Below are 20,464 nucleotides of genomic sequence, written 5' to 3' on the forward strand. Positions count from 1 at the left end.
GCCCACCAGCCGAGAATGCAAGATTTTTGTGACACAGGGGCCTGGCGGCTGTTCACAGACCTCCAGGTTGAAAGGGGCACCTAAGAGCCCCTCAGTCAACCTGCTTCTGGACCTTACGCCACAGTTCCGAGAGGGGAGTTCTGCCCAGTCTAGCCTCAATCCTTACGTTTAATTTTCGGTCTTTTTGGCCCTTGTTATGCTTGATAGCAAGCGTAACATCGGTAGTCTTGCACCGAAGCGGGGAGATGGGTCTGGCGGGAACGGAGGGCCCTCGTGAAATGCCCCCCGTTCTTATTCGCCAGAAACTTTCCCCTCCGGTTGCCATGGAGAGAGACGGCCGCTGCCTCCCGTCGCCATAGTAACGTGCGGGTACCGAGGACAGCAGGAATGCGGGGCTCAGAAAGTCTTTTTGCAGTTCGCATCGCCCCACAGTCTTGGGGTCTTCTGCCTTCGAAGCTGGGACAGGGGGCGAGTCTGACTAACTCCCCCGATTGGGAACCTTGGCCAAGGTCCTCCCGCTCCTAGCAGGGTCATCCATCTTTCTAGAACAGGTTTCTCCATTTCGTTGCCACTTGTGTGGCATGTGGCAATTTACCCAGTGTTTTCACAACCACTGTCTTTACATCTCCCCGCAGCCCGTGAAGCACTCGTTTTCATTTGTACCCCTTTCACAGAGAGGAAAAATTGAGGTTCAGGGAGGCCCAAGGTCACACCAGGCCGTGAATGGGGAGCTGGATCCCAGGCTCTTTCCCAGGTCTTGAACCCTCCAGGATGCGGGACAACTCGGTCCCTCCGTCTTGAACCGCCCGGCCTTAGACCGGTCGCTGAGTGTAGAGGGGGCGGCCCTGAGGCGCCAGACTTGCCAGCTGCCGCGGGATGCCACGTGAGGGGCGGAGACCCTGCGGGGAAGTGATTAAAAGCCGAACGGAGCCGGAGGGGGCCGCTGCGGGGAGGGTCTTCTTGGGGCCGCCTTGCCCCGCCCCAGTCCGGCCGCGGCGCGGGTTCCGGCGGCTGCTTGGAGGGCTGCGGTGTCCGGGGCATGAGTGGGGTGCGGGGGACCGGGGAGCCTCGGTGCCAGGCGGCGCTCGCGGTCCTGGCCTCTCTGTGCCGGGCCCGGCCGCCCCCTCTCGGGCTGGACGTGGAGACTTGTCGAAGCTTCGAGCTAGAGCCCCCAGAGCGGAGTCCGAGCGCTGCCGACTCAGGTAACAGGAAAGCAGAGGGCCCTTCCCTTTCTGGAGTCTCGCCCTGGCTGTCCCTGCTCCCCAAAGCCCCAGCCTCGGGAACCCCGGAGCCTAGGTGGAGAACTCTAGCTCAGGATCCTGGATTCGGATCCAGCCCCGGCTAGTGCACTGGCCATCGCTCGCAGGACAAGCATAGAGACGCGAAAGGGACCCGGGAGGGAGAGAATACCCCTGCTCCAGCCTGAGTGACTCTGCGGGGACCCCGCGGAAAGCCGGGCTCCCAGGATGCGGCTCCCCGAGGGGCCTCAGTTTCCCTCTTGCTCTCTCTGCTCGCCCCGCGGGCGATCTTCCAGGGGAGGGGGTCCGTGGAGCAAGCGGGAGACCAGGGACATCCTGGCTGAGGAAGTAACTCGTCTCTTCGGAGGGTGTCGAGGTCCCTGGGTGCGTCTGTCGGTCTGTCCCGTCAGTTGGTCTGATCTCTCGGGGAACGCGGCCCCAGCTCCCTGGGTCTCTCAGGGAGAAACTTGGGTCTGCGCCCGGCACGAGGTCTTTGTGTCCGGTGTCTCCGGCTGCGAGTCGCTTTCTGCGTCTCCGCCGGGGGGCGGGGGGCGGGGTGGGGGAGGGTGTCTCGGCATCCTCTCCGCCGCACCCCCCACTCCCCATCCCTATAACTCGCTCCCTCGGTCTCTCTCTGACTCACTCGGACTCGGGGCCGATGAGCGAAGGAGCCGGTGTCTCTTGCCGACTTCGCCAAGCGGGCGCCTCCTGCCCGAACGGCGCGGACCCTGCGCCGGACGCAGTCCCAGGCGGCTGCCGAGCCCAGGAGGGAGCCCGAGCCGGGTCGAGCTCGCCGGAGCCGGTGAGTCCGGAGCGCGAGCCCCGCGGGGCCCGGGCCTGGCGCGCAACTGCGGCGTCTCCTTGGGAGTCGCGACAGCGGGAATGGCGTGTCGCGCCCTGGCGGCGGGAACCGCGGGAGGGTGGGCGGCGTGGCGGCCGGCCCCGGCGGGTATTTACCTGCCTCACCCTCGCCGCGCGGCCGCGCTTGCCCCCGGCAGCCGGGCTTCTTTGTCCGGATCCCGATGTCTGGAGGGTCCTGGGCGGGAGGGAGTAACGGGCGACGGGGAGAGGCTGGGGGCAGTGTGAAGCCTCGAGAGAGGTTGTGGAGTGGGGGTAGGGAGGTCCTGCAGGGACCCGGGCTCCGGGGTTCCTTTGGCTCCACAGACTCCATCCCTCCTTGTACCCCAACCCTGACCCCCGTGGCGCTGGGCCTAGAGTTACGCTGGGGTCGCCCGGCGGCGGCGCATCATCCGCGCGGGAGAGCGAGGAGGGGGCCCCAAGAGGCGGGAATTTCATCTCCACGCGCTTCTCCTGGGACCAGAAGCGGGGACTGGAGCCGCGGCTCTGGGAGGAGATACAGGTGGGGTAAGCTCTCCAGAGGCCGTAGGTTCCAGGGCCCTGTTTTCACTTGAGGTTAAAGGTCGGAGATGTAGCTAGGTCCTAGGTTAGGAACAGGGCCGCTGGGGAATAGGGGAGAGGGAGGAGGGTAATGGGCCCGGGGGAGGCTTGTGTGCGTGAGGGGGCTGTGTCCAACCGTGGGGCGGGTGGAACCCACTTCGGCTCTGTGTGGGTTGTCAGGGGGCTCTGCTCCCCCCAACTCTGGTCCTGGCCGTGTTTAATCAATGAGTTGATTACTGCAGCAGAAAGGACTGAGGTTAGATATGCAGAAGAACTTTTAGAGGGTGGTACGATGATGGAGGTTGATTCTTCCTGAAGAATCTCTGAACAAATTAGGCCCAGTAAGTATTATCAGATTTTGGTTCTCAGGTGCCATCACCTCCTGCACTACCCAACTCTGTATGCCCGTCAGACACACAATTTTCCCCAAATCAGGGAGTCTCTTCCTGCTGCCTCCCCAGCTCCCTTCCCTTCTTTGCTCCAATGATCCTTCTCCAGTGGGTCTCTTAATGCTTGCTCTGACCCCCTCAGACCCTAAAGGGGCTAATTCAAGGTGAGAATACACCTGTCGAGTTCTGCCTGGGATGGAGACTGTTCTTCCTGTCTGTTTAGAGCAGAAATGCTAAGGGTGAGGGGCAGCTGGCATACATGTGTACACATCATACAGGGAGATACAGGGAGGCTGACTCCAGAGGGACACGCCATAGTCTGCAATGACAGGTACCTGGATGGCCAGGCTGGGTATGAGGGAAGGCTGAGGAGTAAGAGCCAGCAGGCCCAGATGAATCAGTATGCCTTCCCTGCAGGCTGCTTCAGAAAGCAAGGTTGAGTTGTCAGCCCTGGGGAACTTTAACTTTAGCTGCTGAGTCACAAGCCCTGGGGCCAAGCTGTGGGGGGAGGGGTCTGAAAGGGATGGGAGAGGCAGAAGAAGACCCTTGATCAGAACAGGAAAAAGAAAAATGGTTAAGTGTGGCTTTGGGATCTTGGAGGCTTAGGTGTGCATGGAGTCTGGGGTGATGCTGTGGAATTTGGGATTAGGCCCCGAGGTATCCCACCTCCCAGGCATCCCAGAACAACTGCATTCCAGAACAACTGTCTGGGTCCAGATTCTCCATTCAGAGAAATGCTGCACCTTTTTATTTGCAGTTTCATGAAAAATGCAAGTATTCCCAGATCCCTTTGCCACTGAATATTTTCCTCTGCCTTTCTACTCCTGTAAGTCTCTAGCTCATGGGATTTCAAGTAATACCCTGAGATTCAACAACTGAGATTCAGACTCTACTATCATTTTCAGGGACCCTCTTATATGCCAAGGTCTGTGATATCAATTGCACAAGAAATCTCAATCAGACCCTGAATTGGAAACATCTGTACACAGCTGTCTGTGCTGAAAGCAAGTCCCATCTTTTCTTTAAAAACTCTAAAGAAAGGGTCTGCTTTCCTTTTTACTATCCACCTACCCTCACCTCCCACCCCCACCCCAGGGATACTAGCAGGCAGTTCTTCACCTTTCTTTGTGTCCTTTGCCTTATGGAGGTGAATAAACTTTTTTTCATAAGCCAAGTTGCAGAGTGTTAGGTGTGGGTAGCTTGGGTTCTGATAGCATTCTCAAGGTAGTAAGAAGTACAGAGTTGCTCCAGAAAATGCAAGAATCTGTTGAGAGAGCCTGAGCGGCCCTGCCCCTCCCAGATCTGGCATGCAGGAATGATTTTCTCTGGTGTACTTATGGCCATGAGATGTATGTGATGTTTGTTCACTTTTCTAATGATTCTGGAGATGTTCTGTGATTCAGCCACCTGGCTTTGAAGTTGGCCTTTTGCAGCACAGATAATATTTCTCCTGCTTGTGATGCCAAATTAAATGCATAGCATTTCATCCAAACACACAAAAAAATTCTGTTTCTGTAACTGAGTCAGTCCCTCACTCCTTGATGGAAGGAAGGAGCTCTGCAGATTTTGCCCTCTCTGGGGAAAAGTGCAATACAGAATCCTTTAGAACCCATGGTGATGATATTCAGACTATGGTGTGTCTTGGGCTTTAAGATTCTAGAACCAGGATTGAGGATGTAGGAGTTGTAGAGCCTTTGGATTTACAGTTCTAGAAGTTACCCTCTCTCTGTGTGGAAACGTCAAGAGTGGGGATGGTAGATACAGAATATTCCATCCTCCCAAGCTCTGCACAAAAGATGTGTTCTTTTCTAACTGTTCTAGCATGACTGTGTCCCCCCTGTCCGCAGAGTTGGGGTGTGATGTATGACTGAAAATAATGAGGACTAGGATTGAAGCATGTGGATTAGGCCAGGTTTTTTTTAGGTCTGTGTAGGGCTTCCCTGGTGACTCTTTATGGTAAAGAATCTGCCAGCAATGCAGGAAACACAGGTTCAGCCCCTGGGTCAGGAAGATCCCCTGGAGAGGGAAATGGCAACCCACTCCAGTATTCTTGCCTGGAGAATTCCAAGGACAGTGGAGCCTGGTGGGCTACAGTCCATGGGGTTGCAAAGAGTCGAACACAACTGAGTGATTAACACTTTCACTTTCCCACAGAACTGTCTGGAGTGGGGTGGGGGGTAGGGGGAACATAGGGTAACAGAAAAGTCCTGACCCAGCTAAGTGGCACCCCTACTAGTCCAACTTAGGAAAACACGCCTAAAAACAGAAGGTGGAGAAAAAAGGGGGTAAAAAAGTTAAAAAATAAATACAGAAGGACACAGCCAACTCAGGAATTGAAAGCAGAGGGACTGAAAAGTGGAAGTGAGCAGTACATCCAGCCCTGGATTCTCCAGGTATATGACACTACTTTATCCCTCCCTTCTCTCTATGCGGGGGCTGAACTGTTTTTCTTGCTCCATGAGGACCAGGCAGACCTCTTTTCTCACCGGTTGCAGGTATAAACAGAGAGATGGAGGTAGAGGAAAAAGAATCCAACTTTCTGTCTGCCCCTCTCCCCATCATCCCAGCCTTGACTGCTCCATTCATAGGGGCCACATGTCCTGACCACCAGGCAGAAAGGTACAGTTACCATCCACCAAAATAATAATACTAAAATAATCCCTAAATTAATGCCAATGCTCTGTTAGCTATGACACTTCATATTAGTCTCTGATTTATCCCTGAATCCTCTAATGATGGTGGAAACAGGCACCCAGTCATAAAGCTTGGTGCGGCCATAATTAGTCCAGCATTGTCTCTCCTCATCACAGCTTTTCCAAGAGCGTTAATTCCTTCTCTGTTTGTACTCCACTAATTATCCCCATCGGTAGTTCAGCCTGGATCTTTGAAACAAGGAAAGGAAGCAAAGGCTTCCTGCTTCCCCTCCCCCAACCCTGAATTTTAATTACACCAGGTTCTCCTAATAAATTTACAAGCAGAGCTTATTATTAATGGAAGATGTCTGTGAGCCTCAGAACGAAATAGCCTTCATTGCCCCCGCCCCAACCCCGCCCCCCGCCCCCCTCCCACACACTCTCTCTCTCTCTCTCAGGGATTTCTCAGGTACCTTTCCTGGTGGGACTTTTCCAGGTGCCATTGATTATTTGCCTGATAGCTATAGTTTCTGCATCTTCCAGGGAAGGAGAAAGAGATAGGGGATGAGGAGGCTGGCCCCCAGAATTCTGCCCAGGTTCAGAGGGTCAGGCCAAAAACCTGAATGATGCTCCCCACCCTCTCCTAATTATAGTGAAGAAATGCCTCCCCAGCTTCTCTGCCCAAACTTTGCCTCTGGAATACTTCAGCTCCACCTCCAGATCCCTTAGGGAACTGCTCAAGACCCTGGGCTTCGACATCAGAAAGTCCCCAGTTCAAATCCCAACTCTTCCGCTTAACTGAAGTGCACTCTTTACAAGTTACTACCTTAACCTCTCTGCACTTAGTTACTTTATCTTTGAGAAAGTGAAAGTGAAGTCACTCAGTTGTGTCCGACTCTTTGCGACCCTGTGGACTGTAGCCTGCCAGGCTCCTCTGTCCATGGGATTCTCCAGGCAAGAATACTGGAGTGGGTTGCCATTTCCTTCTCCAGGGGATCTTCCCGACCTAGGGATTGAACCCGCGTCTCCCACATTGCAGGCAGACGCTTCACCCTCTGAGCCACCAGGGAAGCCCTTCTTTGAGAGGTGAATACTAATTTCTTAGGGAGGATGTAAAGATTAAGAGATCTTGTAAGGGGCACAGCACTTACTATATAGAAATAAATATCAAATACTGTTACTAGGGCTTCCTTGGTGGCTCAGACAGTAAAGAATCTGCCCACAAAGCAGGAAATGTAAGAGACATGGGTTTGACCCTGGGTCAGGAAGATCCGCTGGAGAAGAGCATGGCAACCCACTCCAGAATTCTTGCCTAGACAATCCCATGGACAGAGGAGCCTAGTGGGCTACAGTAGTCCATGGGGTCACAAAGAGTCAGACGCGTCTGAGCAACTAACACTTTCATTACTAGTGTTCCTATTAATGGTTCTGACCAGAGTCTTTTCCCTTCCTAGATTAGACACTGCACCTTCCAGGGTTTGGGGCCTCTGAGTTTCTTGCTGGCTGCTCCCTGAGTTATGCGGGTCTGTGCCTCCAGCTGTGTCTGCCTGGGACCTCTTTCACTGAGGCAACTTTCGCTCTGCAGAGACTGACATTGCCCATTTCTGAGGGTCCATCAGCAAACCCAGACCCTGAAGCCAGCCTTCTCCAGCTTTGAGGGGAGCAGAGGAAATGGTCCTTTCTTTTCACTTCCTCTCTCCAGTTTATCTTTTCAATTACAGTCTGTTAGCAAGAATGTCTGTTACTATTACAAAACGGATCTTCCTGACACTGAAGCCCATTAGAAAAATGGGAACAATAGCAAGCGATGAGAAAGGCTGATAAATCCTAACACTATGGGTGGAGAGAAGAGGAGGGAGCCCTGGAGTATCAGGGCTCTGTCTCTGGAGAAAGAAGTGTCAGTGGGGAGATAAGAAAGGCCTGGGTTGCTAATTAATAGCTTACCATTTTCCAGAGAGAGAGGGAGGCCATGAGCCATTCCCCCCTGTCAGACAGTCTCACTTAAGGTGACAAGCAGGTCCTGCCCTGATGGCCCTCAGGGAATCATCAGGAAAGAACGGGCCTGATCATCATCACCAGGAAAGAAGGGTCTTGAGGTCTGTCTCAGGTTTGCCCCCTGGTCCCATGTCTCCCTCCCCTGCCTCAATGGCCAAGCTTTGGGTCCACCCAGTAAACTATTATCCACCACAAAAGCAAACACCAGGAAGAAATAACAGCAACTTACCTTTGGGAACTTTCACCACATGTTGGGTTTCCCCGATGGCTCCATGGGCAGAGACTCCACCTGGTAATGCAGGAGACACAGGAGGCGTGGTTCAATCCCTGGGTTGGGAAGATCCCCTGGAGGAGGAAATGCAACCTACTCCAGTATTCTTGCCTGGAGAATCCTGTGGACAGAGGAGCCTGCTGGGCTACAGTCCAAAGGATCACAAATAGTCGGACACGACTGAGCACCTAAGCACACACACACCATGTATCCAGTATTGTGCTCAAAGCCTTACTTTATCTAATATTTACAGTGATTCTTTGAAGTAAAAGAGGAGACCAATGTTTGGAGAAGTTAAGTAACTTGTTCAAGGTCACACAGTTGATGGGCGTGCTCTGTGGTCATTCTGACGCTGGTGCTCAGTGCAGATGTCTGCCTCGTGTCTCTGAGCACTTCCCCAGTCCAGGCTAGAACCCACCTGCCCTGCATAGCACCAGATCACTGGGTGTGTTTCCGAAGCCAAGTCCCATCACTATCTGCTCTCCCAGAGGCTGCTGGGTAATATGGTCAATATGGTTCCCCAAACCAGGTGCCCATAAAATACTGGTCTCCTCTGATACCTAATACTGAGTAACGGACTTCTTTCCCCCAGTTTTCAAGCAAACTTTGCAAAAGCATAGTATGTTCTGAATTGTACATTTTTCTTCCTTGAATTTCTTCTTATTCCTTTGGAGCTTGCTTCTGTTCACCAGCTGGTTGGTGACAGTAATGGCAAAACAACTGAACAATGAGTATTGACAGAAAAACTTGAGGATGTGAGATCTTTCACATAGTATGTATTACCACATCTTGAGATACAGGGAGATCTAGCTATAATATATATGTATTATAATATATATTATAATATATATAGACATAATAGAATAATTGTATTATATTAATATATATATTATATAATAGAATAATTATATTATTTCTACTGGTAAAATTGTTCCTAGTTTGTAATGATAAAGTTAAAGCGATCTCTCTTATTAGTATTCATGGTTTGCATGTGTTCTGCCCACTAAACAAATTTTAAAATTAAAAGATGTTCAAAATCAGACTGGGCAGAACTAGATAATTCTAATAAAAATAGCAAATATTTATTATATGGCTTACTACATTCTAGGCACTGTCCTTTGCACTTTTGATACACTTGATCTCATTTAAATCTCACAATGACCCTATGAGGTAGATACTATTACTCTACCCATTTTACAGATGATGAAACAGAGGCTGAGAGAGATTAAGAGTCACAGTTGATAACCAGTAGAGATGGACATTGAATGAGCCCAGTCTGACTCCAGGACAATGCTTCTTTCTCTCCAGGCTGAAGGGGAAATAAAGAAGGAAAAGGAGAGGAAGAAAGAATACGAATACAAACACTCAGGAAGTTTGTCCTCTTTTTCAATGTGTAGGACTTTCTCCCTTACCAGAGGCTTACCTCTCTTTCTTTTATTGGAGGATAATTGCTTTACAATGCTGTGGTGGTCTCTGCCCTACCCTCTCCTTCCCCCACTGTGTCCTTCCTCTCTCTTACCATGAAGCTAGTGTATGGTATAATATGAAGAGCACTGGGTCAGAACTCAAAAGGTGGCTAAACTGCCCATCAAAATGCTATCTGCCTCACAGGGTTGAGGTTCAAACAAGACTTGAGTGGGGAAAAGGCTTTGAAGGCTGTGTATGCACTTGCAGTTTACTAAAGGCAATTCATCCTGGTGGGTTGGTCCCGGCAGGCCCGGGGTTGGAAGGCAAGTGTCTTAGGTCACCTGGGCCTTTGGACAGCCCTTTGTGACACATTTTCAGCCAGGCTCTGCGGGCAGGCTGAATTCCAGGCCACATGCAGTGATTTTAAAGGAGCTAAATCCGCTGCAATCATACCCACCGTGGCCTAATTCTGGTCTTACCAGCCTTGCCCACCACCTTGTTCCCCTGTGGTGTGAACCCACTCTGCATCGGGACCTAATTCTCTTTGCATGGCCCGCCTGTGAGGTATCCTGGAAGAAGAGTCTGCAGGCAGAGGAAGGGCCTCCTGGCCTTACATAACCAGTATTGAGCACCGGGTGCCAATTCCCAATAATCTCACAGTGCTGAGGGAACAATAGCCAGGGGTCATGTGGAGACACATTCCAAATAGCAACCATGCCGAGGAAAAATTGATTCCTCCACCTCTCTTTTCATTTATGAATTCAGTTGTTTTTTTTTTTTTTTTTGTCAGACTGAACATTTAAATGCATGCTCTGCTCTCTGGATTCCCCCTATTTCTCCCCCTTTCTCATTAAAATTCTAATTATTACCAGAGCAAGAAAGATGTATGATCAAAGGAAAGCAAAACCCTAGAAATACCTTTTGTTTTAAGGTGACTCATATTGCAGAGAATGCACTCGGAACCACTGTAACAAAGAACAGATGTGGAGGGCTCAGAGATGGCCAGATACTTTTAAATATATATACATACATATATATACATATATGTGGTATATACTTAGCTATATCTGTGGTAGCATTCTTGTGAACCCCAAGGGTATCAGGGCTTAAGGAAACAGTCTCCAAACTATTTAGATCATGAAATCATAACAGCAAAATTTGTTTTTATTTAATACTTCCAATATGTGTTTATTTGCTGCCGTATTCTATACACACGTACAAAAGGGGTATTGTAAAGGTGACTCTCCAAACACTTAGCAGTTGTGTGACCCTGGGCAATCTATTTAACCTTCTGTGCCTTAGTTTCCTCATCTGCAGAATGAGGGTAATAATCTTCACGTATTTCACTGGAGAGTCTTAAATGAGTGAATACATAAGAAGCACTTTGTGCCTTGGACATTGCAATGTTCATAACTTGACTAAATTCAATAACAAAATTCATTACTATCAGTTTGTATATTACAATTCCGATTTTTTTATTTTTCAGATAATGAATAAATATTCAAGAAATCTGATATTTTTTTCTCTAACGCTCCCAGGACGCATGCACACCGTAATTGGAGACCTGTAGTCTAGAAGTTAACTTAGAATCAGTTTGTCTGGTCCCTAGCAGTCTCTAGTGGACTAACCTCAATTCCTATGCTGAGGAAAGGCTCCCAGGTCTCTGTGCAGGGGCCTAGGGGCTGGAGAAGGTGGCAAAAGGCATGAGGGTCCAATGTTCCTATTCCTTAGTCCTAAAGGTGGTAGCTGATCAAGGCCAATACCCTACACAGCCAGGGAGTCGGGAGGCAGTGCTAGCTCCCCAGAGAGGATGACTGATGTTGTGGCCTCTTCCTCAGGTCCCTCTGGAAAGAGGAGAGCTCTCCCTGCGGCCTGTGCTGTGAGAGTTCTCTTGATTCCCCAAGAGGGACCAAGCATCTTCCAACCTAGTTTAGTACCAGGAACATGGCAAGTGCTCAGTAAATATTGGTTGAGCGATAATGACAGCTGTTTTATTTGACATTGATCGGCTGATTCATTCATTCATTCCCATGTATCAATTTCTATGCTGAGCCCTGAGTCAGACAAATAAAAAATAACACAGGGTTGTAGTAACCTACAGTTTAATCCAGGACAAACAGTCTGGGACAGTGGAATGAGCCCCAGGCTGGGCAGGCAGTGGACATCTGGACCCTGGTCTAGGCTCTGTTCTCTGACCACAGGCAAGTCCCTCGTCTGGAACACTGCTCCCACCTGCGAAAGCACAGCCTGACCTCAGTACTTGCAGGGTCATTCCTCACCTTAAATCTCAAGATTCTTAAGGCTTGGGACAGGATAATTCAGAGGCTGCAAGTTATAGGCCTGCAGTGGCAGGCAAGTAACAGGGACAGGAGCGGGTGAGCACACAGCCTTCCGAAGGGCATTGCCAGTTCTCAGTCTGTGGGAGCACAGGTCCAGTTACCAAGTCCTCAGGCCATTTCCAGAGAAGCCAGGAATCTGGTGTGATGATGACAATGGTGATGATGGAACTGCTTGATTTTTCAGTCACATGCAAGCCAAACAAGCCTCCTCTGCTGGCTTGTCTACAAGTGACCTTTGTGCAAACCCATTGGTTCAAGGCTTCCTGATGTCTCAGAGTAAGAAGAGGCCTTGAGCTCAAAGGTTCATTCCTAAAGGTGGGATGGGGGTAGGGGGGCGTGCTTAGTAACTTCTCCCAGAGAGAGGCATCCTTCACAACTCTCCTGGGGTAATGGACATCTGGCTTGGGGCAGAGGGTGGGACAGTGAGTGCCCGCCTCTGAACCAATCACGACATTCAAAAATACCAGTGTTACAGCAGAGCTCTCACATAGCCACAGGAATGGGCACAAAGGACAGCTACTGGAATTGTTTGTATTTACCTCTGAAGTAAACTGTGGATCAGATTCCAACTTGGTGTGGTGTGTGTGGGCTCAGTCATGTCCAACTCTGTGTAACCCTATGGACTGTTGCTCTTCAGGCTCCTCTGTCCATGGGACTTTTCCAAGCAAGAATACTGGAAAGGGTTGCCATTTCCTTCTCCAGGGAGATTCCAACTTCATACAAGTATTTGTTGAGCCTACTATGTGCACACTTCTGGGACTACAGGAGAAGCATTAGACCTAATCCCCACCCTCAAGGAGATTATGCCTGATCTCCTTCACTTCAAGTCAACCTACTCACTAATTATTAGCTCCTGTGGTGGGCTTGGCGGGCTTGGGGTGAGCGAAGAGAATGAAGTATCTCAGCCTGGGGCCCCTGGCTGCCTCACCACCTGTGGAGGAAGAGAGCTGTCTGCAAAAAACTACTCTGCTATAAGTCTGGCCATAGTAACAGTTCTAATAGAAATTCAAGCAGCATCCAAATGTGAACGCTTCACGAATTTGCACATTTGCTTAGGCTGCTATTTAAATTACTTTCCCTTCCCTGGGCACATGCCAGTAGGGAGTCGGGGAGGCAGCCCAGGTGCTCCCCAAGCTGGCGGTGGGGGGAGGGGCGAAGCTGGAGAATTCAGCCTGAGGTGAACATAAGGCTGCAGATATTTCACAAGTTGGATGTGGAGCACTGACCCTACAACCATCCCTCCTCTGCCTGGGCAGCCTTCTCACGACCACTCTTTTCTCTTCTTCCGTCTCTGTCCCTTGTGTGTGGCCCCTCTTTGAACACCCTTCCCGGCTTCTCCCCACCTCTGTCTGTCTCTGTCCCTCCCTGCCTGGCTGAGGGCAGGCACCTCTGTCAGCCTCCTCGCAGTGGTAGTTATTGTGTGTGGCGTGGCCCTGGTGGCAGTTTTTCTCTTTCTCTTTTGGAAGCTGTGCTGGATGCCCTGGAGGAACAAGGAGGCCTCCAGCCCCTCCTCTGCTAACCCCTCCCCGGAGGCCCTCCAGAGCCCCAGCTCCAGAGGCAACATGGCGGACAAGCTCAAGGACCCCCACACCCTGGGCTTCCTAGAGGCGGCTGTGAAGATCAGCCACACGTCCCCAGATATCCCGGCCGAGGTGCAGATGTCCGTCAAAGAGCACATCAAGCGTCACACACGGCTGCAGCGACAGACCACAGAGCCAGCGTCGTCCACCAGGTGAGGGGTGGACCCCTCCCTTCCTTACCTCCACATTCCTCAACCCATACATGAATGAGATTCCAGCCTGTGAGGACCAGAGACCAGAAATAGTCATATGCGTATTCTGGTTGGAGAATATGTCAGATGATGTCTTCCATGGTGGGTGCTCGGCTTGGAGGTAGCCACCAGGAGGGACTTCAGGAGAGGGGAACCTTTGAGGTGGGGTGCTGTGCAGGTGGTCAACCCTGAGATGTGTGTGGGTGGGAGGTGTTGGCTTGTCCAGAGGGAGAAGAATATGCAAAGGTGCAGAGGCATAAAAGTTAATGATGTGTCTATGTCCGTACTGCCTCTGAGATGGAGTCTGCAGTATGTGAGACAGAAGCAAGAGATTCCTAACATTTTGAGAAGGAGAAGAGCCTTTGACAGAGTTCCCTGCCTTACAATAATTGTATACATGACATTCTTTATCTGAACAAACAAAATGACAAAAAAACAACCACCATGTAATGACAAACACACTAAATTCAGAAACTTTTAAAAGATGTGGAACATGCACACATAAGGCATTGTATTTATTAAAAATTGGGGGGCTCCTATGGATTCCTGGGTCCAGGATCCCAGCAGACCGGCCAAAGGGAAGCAGGCCTGGTCTTCGGATTGAAAGCCAGAAATGGTGCAAGTGCTGGGTCACATTTACAGAGTTTGTTTTTTGACATCAGGCAAATTGCTCATTTTCCTAAGCCTCAGTTTTCCCAACTGTAAAATAGGGCTAATGATGCTCATAAGGTTGCTGTGAGGAGCCAATATAAGAATCCATGAGATAATAATATATACGTGGCTCTGTTCTAAGCACTTTGTGTGTATTCATTTCACCCCCACAGCAATCCTATGCAATGGCTACTTTTATTTTTCCTTATCTTATAGCACAGAGAGATTAAATAATGTGTCCCAGGTCATGTAGCTAGAAAGTGGCAGAGGGAAAGGGGGTGATGATCGTGGTGGTGATGAAGGAATGCTGTAAGGAGAGTGGGAAAAGATGGTCCTTCTAAATAAGGGAGCTTATTTAATAGGCGAACCAGAGTCACCTCTACCAGGAAAGAAACCTAGAAAGCCAGAAGCAGAAAAGCAGGGGAAAAGATAATGATCACAATGGCTAACATTTACTAAAGCTTGTTATGTACCAGGCCCCATTCCAGCTACTTTACATGGATTGAGACATGCGTACAAAGTGCAGCAGAGGTAAAGGGGGTCAATTAGCAAGAAGTAAAGGGGGCCTCACCGGGGGTAGGATGAGCCGGGGCCCTGAGCCATGTCGGCCTACACCCCTCTCTCCCCTCCCCCGACCTCACTCCCTCACCGCCCCCCCTCCTCCAGGCACACGTCCTTCAAGCGCCACCTGCCACGGCAGATGCACGTTTCCAGCGTGGACTACGGCAACGAGCTGCCCCCAGCGGCGGAGCAGCCCACCAGCATTGGCCGCATCAAGCCCGAACTGTATAAGCAGAAGTCGGTGGATGGAGACGATGCCAAATCCGAGGCCAAGAGCTGCGGGAAAATCAACTTCAGCCTGCGCTACGACTACGAGAACGAGACCCTGATTGTGCGCATCCTGAAGGCCTTCGACCTCCCAGCCAAGGACTTTTGCGGCAGCTCCGACCCTTACGTCAAGATCTACCTCCTGCCCGACCGCAAGTGCAAGCTGCAGACCCGGGTGCACCGCAAAACCCTGAACCCCACCTTCGACGAGAATTTCCACTTCCCAGTGCCCTACGAGGAGCTGGCCGACCGCAAGCTGCATCTCAGCGTCTTTGACTTTGACCGCTTCTCCCGCCACGACATGATCGGGGAGGTGATCCTGGACAACCTCTTTGAGGCCTCCGACCTGTCCCGGGAAACCTCCATCTGGAAGGACATCCAGTACGCCACAAGTGTGAGTACCGCCGGCCACAGGGGCCTCTTGAGGGTTTATAGTTCTAGATTTGAGTGGATGTGTCCCTGAACCCCTGAACCCCTAGAGACAAATGGGCCTCTGCCCTTCAGGATGTGAAAGGGGACCCTAACTCATAGACCAGCCCACCCCGGGGGGAAATCCTTGCACTGGGCCCCAGATTGGGGGGTGAGTGGGGAGGGAGGTTGAGAGCAGAGCTCTCAAGTGGTTGGGAAGGGAAGGAAAGGTAATTTGTATCTATTGCTTCTGATGCATCTTCTGCAGTGGTTGCCTCTACCTGTTAGGCCTCAGGACTACCACCTATAATGTATGTCTTTAATCACGGGTGAGGATGGGGCCAGGCCTGTAGACTGACTCAGACAGCAGCGTGTGCCAAGGGCTTTGATGTGTACTGGAAGCCTGCACAGGCGATCGAGGACAGGCTATATTAATCAGGATAAACCAGGTTATGCTGCAGCAACGAATAATCCTAGGATTTGGTAGCTTAAAGCAGCCAAGATGTAGTTCTCGTTCATGTTACGTGTGCTTTGCAGCTTGACCAGGGTTCCATTCTACCTTGCCACCAAGTTTACAGAGGCTCCGTTTTGACCCTGTGCTCCTAGTTACCACCTCAGGAAGGAGGAGATGTGGCAAATCATGCACTATTTCTTAAAGCTTCCATGCTGAAATGACACATGTCACTTCCACTCACGTGTCATTAACCAAAGCAAGATACATGTGACTCCTAATATTAAGAGGACTGGGCAAAGCAATCCTACCACATGTCCAGAAGGGGGACTGGAAGTACTTAACAACCAGAACTAGAAACTACCATGCCACAGAGCCCCTGCTCTTAGGCCCTGCCTGCCTGGGCCATCTAGAAGGTGGTAGGGGAGGAGGCCAGCCTGAAAGGAGACCTAGCTAATTCACACACTACAGAGGCAGATGCTGGGCTCTTCATGATCAATTAGAATTAACCAGGAAGGTTTCAAGGCACACAAGGAAAGGGTTATGTATCGGTGTACAAGGAAAGGATTATTAAAGAAGCAATGGGAGTTGGATGTGGTTAACCCGGGAAGACTTCTTGGAGGAGAAAGTCAAGCACTATTTTGAAAATGAGTAGGGCTTGAGTTGGCTTTTTAAGAGGGGTGTAGGTTTGGCACAGAGAATTAAGAGGGCATCTCCAAAACCCTTGGGTCCAGTGTAGACAGTGTTCTCCAGGGCCCTGGGTGGCTGTTGAAGAAGCTGTGTAATTGCATCCCACAGATGTGGGTGTGGGATGTGCCTCTCTCTAAGTCCAGCCAGGCAGCTGAGAGCCCTGAAGGGCTGTTGCCACCAAATGCCAATGGCCTTATGTCTGGTGTCTTGAACGCCAGGAGGTTGAGTGTCCCCTGGGATATTTCTTTCACTATTTCTTTGGGTGCAGACTCTCCCACTCTCTGGGTGGACAATCAGTGCTCAATATCTATGTATTAAATTTGTAAGGAGAGAGGCTGGGAAAATCAACCCCACTCTGGTGGGAAAAGGAATTGAGAGAATTGGTAAGGCTCTGTTTCTGCTCTGGGAAGTCTCTGGGATAGCCCATTCTCCTAGCTGGTGCTCACTTTGGTCCAGTTTGCTATCCCAGCGCCTCCCCTATTTTTGCTTTCCTGAAATGTCATCCCCAAGAACACAGAACAGCACAGGCAGGGGGGCTTGCAGACGGGGCGGGCAGACGGGGCCGGCTGGAACAGCAGCTGTGTGCCGGCCCCAAGCTCAGGAGCTCTGCTCTATAAATCACTGTGAAGTTTACATCTGGTGCAGCTCTTCCCTTGTGGTCTCAAGTGGCAGCAGCTTCATTATGGTGACTGTACAGGTAGCGAAGAGCGGCTTAGACCTCCCCATACTGAGGCTGAGGCCCAGGGGCTCAAGGAGAGAGGGGGGGTGGGGGCCAGGGGCTGTGAGGAACAGGGCTCAACTCAGCCCTCTGAGGAGCCTCCCTTCTCCTCCCCAGAGACCTCCCTTTCCTGTGACTTTAGCTCCAGGCACAATGGACGCCCTCATCCTAGAGCAGGCAGTCCGCTCAGGGATGCCCCTCACCTGAATGGTAACTTCCTAGAATTCTGTGGCTGTCCCTACCCTCGTCCCACACCTCTTCCCCAGCTTGAGAAAAAGGACAGACCCTCACCATCCTCATCACCCTCAGTCAGTACCATTATACTCCTCCTCCATCTTCTCTTAGGCAGGACCCTGTGAGAAGCACTGGGGAGCAACGGGGGTCTGGGATAGAAGACAGCCTCTTTGACCCAATGCAGAACTTGAATTATAGAGACAAGAAATGTTCATGCAGTAGCTAGTGATGCAAAGTAGCAAATAAGGTGAGAGGTTGTAAGATCTGAGAGTTAGGACAGTAAGGGACAGTTTCTTGGGTGAAGGAGAATTTAGCTGTGTGGGGAGGAACTGGTATACATAACTTGATACGCAAAGAAGAAGGGGAAGCATTCTAGCCAAGGGCAGGAGGAGTCTGGGACCAGGAGTTTCCGAAGCTGAAGGTGGGGTGACTTGCTCATACACCCATCTTGCTTGCAGTCTGTGGGATGAATGTTCTGTCTGGCAAGGCCACCAGGGCCCTCCTCTCTGCAGCTTCTCAGCAGGCTGGCTCTCAGGGGCGGTCTCTTTATTCTGGGGGGGTGAGCATTCAGGCAAAAGAAGGGAAAAGGAAATAAAAGGCTGGTGCTTTTGCCTGAGCTGACTCTAAAATTGTAATTACGTTGAGGCCAGAGAGGCCCAAGTAGCAGTGACGGGGAATGATCGAGCACTCCGTGTCAGTAAAATCCTGCAGCCAGTGCCAGGGGGGCCAGTGCGGATGAGCCCAGTTGGCTCCCATCTCTCCTGCTTGCCAGATTCCTGCCGGATTCCATTCCTAGAGTTGCATTTTGGCCTCCAGCTTCTCTAACCTGCAGACTGGTTCCTGAACACACCTGGCATTTCTGCCTCTTGCCTTTGCCCCCAAGATTCCCTCTGGCAGGCAGGCCTTTCCCCCACCTCTCTGACCCAAACCAACCCACCTTTGAAAGCTTCCCCCGAAGTCCTTCCACTCTCAGAGCAGTCACGCCTGGATTTATTCTCTGGCTCCCTCAGTTATACACCAAATCATATTCTGTCTTGCAAAGTCCTCCCAGTGGCTTAGGAATGGTTTGTGTCCCACATTTGACTTTTTTATTTTCCCTCAGGGCTGAGTGTGTCATTTTATGCAAACGTAAGAACTCAGCACCTTCTTGCTGAATGACCGATGGCTTAGTTAATCCAAATAAAACTACATATTGGTGCACAGGGAAAGGATTATTAAAGAAGCAGTGAAGTTAACCTAGGAAGCCTTCCTGGAGGAGAAAGTCAAGTAGTATTTTGAAAATGAGCAGAGCTAGGCATGGCTCTGCATTCCTTCAGAGTGATGGTTCTGGTAGATGGCTTATGTCTGGAGTAGCAAAGAAATGAACCAGTGGGATCAGGTGGTCTGGACTGAAGTGGAGGGTCAGTGACTCACAGTCTGGTAGAAGGGGAGGCCCTGTGAGAAGCTGGCTGGGGAGGCTGCTCTGAGGTCACACCAGTCTATGAATGCTGTCCACTTGTTGCTCCTTGCACGCGTGGGGAGGATCATGTGCATCCCTAGCAGGTGGAACCAAGCAGGTTCCTTGTTTTGGTCCCTGCCCTGGTGCTTAAGGTGGTTTAGAGTAGCAAAGCCTGGAGCATTTGTGTTGTTTCCTTACAAGCACTGAACGTGGAGCTTCAAAGCTAGTGAAGGGAAGGTATGCATCCGATTAGGCGAGCTTTTTTCATTGCAAACCCTTAAGGCCCAAGGGACACTGGCCTCAGCATCCCCAGGTTGTTCTGGGCGAAGCTTAGGCTGTAACAGTTATCCCTCCCCCTCAACTGGAGGGTGAGAAGCAGGCACAGTAGATGTGTTGGGGCCATCGGAACCCTCTTCTGTTCCCTGGAATAAAGACACTCAGGCTGCCACTGAGGCTTCCCCCTCTCGCTGGCTTGACTAAGGTCACCTGGAGGTCTCGTGGGAGTTCCCTGTGGTTTGCCATTTTTCTCTCCACCCAGAACTTCCATTGGCTGAGATCATTATGCTCTTCCTTTCCCCCCCTCCAGCCCCCAGTCTCATTATTTCTATATAAAGCTGTAGATTTATCATTATAATAGAGCCGCCGTCACCAAGGTTTGCTAACGTCTCTGTAATCTTGTAGTTATTGCTACAGAGGCCTCAGACCCCAGTGCACACAACTATTCTTGTCCCCACTCCTGCTCCTTCATGGAGGCAGTAATTGGGGCCATAAATATGTGCCATGCTTGGTGGACTTGGCCGTCTTTCTGCCTTACCGGGTTCCCCATAGGTCAGAGTGAGCGTGTGTGGTCATGTGTGTGTGCGTGTGTGTGTATGTGTGAGTGCATGTATGTGTGTGTTTTGGTGGCAATGCAGTACTCCCTAGATTATCAGGGAGCCTGAACTCAGTCTGCAGGGGGGAAGGGAGGCCTCGTGTGGTGGAACAATCTGTTCTCTAGCCTGGGAATGAGCAGAGCTGGGTACAAAGAGCTCAGGCTTTGGTACTAGACAAACTTGTGTCGTATTCTAGCTTTTGCACTTTCTAGCTTTGAGACCCCGGGGACATTGTCTAAAGCGTGCCTCAGTTTCTTCATCAGGAAAGTGGGGGTAATAATGGTACCTAGCTTGTATTATATGTAGTCAATTAAATAAAACGCACAGATGCCCAGGGCAGCCCTGCCACAGGGCAGCCTGCTGAGCTCCACGCTTACAGCGCCTTTCTTCTAACTCAGCCTCCAGGGCACTATTTATACTACCCCCAGGTCTGAGCCCCAGCTTTGGTCCGGACCATCTATTCCAACAGGTGGTTGGCTATTATTCATTCCTATTTTATTTATTTCTCTCTTTTATGTATTGTCCTACCATAAGTTCTCTGTGTGACCTTGGGAAAATGACTTGACCTCTCTGGGCTGCACTTTCCTCAGAAACCAGTTTTAAAGTTATGAGATTCTGAGATTCTCAGCTTCTCCCATAAAGAAGCGATTTCAGAACAGAAACAACCAGTGCGCAGGACTGTGGTCTCCCTAGTAGAGGCCTAAACCCTGGGTTGATAGGCCACTGGGCAGAA

At 50.7% G+C, this 20,464-nt stretch overlaps 1 protein-coding gene across 2 annotated transcripts in view; it reads left to right on the forward strand.

Moving 5' to 3' along the window:
* The first annotated feature begins 1,039 nt into the window (after positions 1-1,039).
* The window catches only part of SYT6 (synaptotagmin 6), a 64,974-nt gene continuing 45,549 nt past the window's right edge, over positions 1,040-20,464 (forward strand). Inside the window, exons 1-3 of one of the 2 annotated variants that reach the window (XM_061119943.1) lie at positions 1,040-1,202; positions 13,054-13,402; positions 14,759-15,314. In XM_061119943.1, coding sequence (XP_060975926.1) covers positions 1,040-1,202; positions 13,054-13,402; positions 14,759-15,314 — 1,068 coding nt within the window. Of the gene's footprint in view, positions 1,203-13,053; positions 13,403-14,758; positions 15,315-20,464 lie in introns of those variants that run through there. The other variant, XM_061119944.1, reaches the window with a different exon arrangement.

This window comes from Dama dama, chromosome 20, assembly GCF_033118175.1.
Source record: "Dama dama isolate Ldn47 chromosome 20, ASM3311817v1, whole genome shotgun sequence".
Taxonomy (NCBI): Eukaryota; Metazoa; Chordata; class Mammalia; order Artiodactyla; family Cervidae; genus Dama; species Dama dama.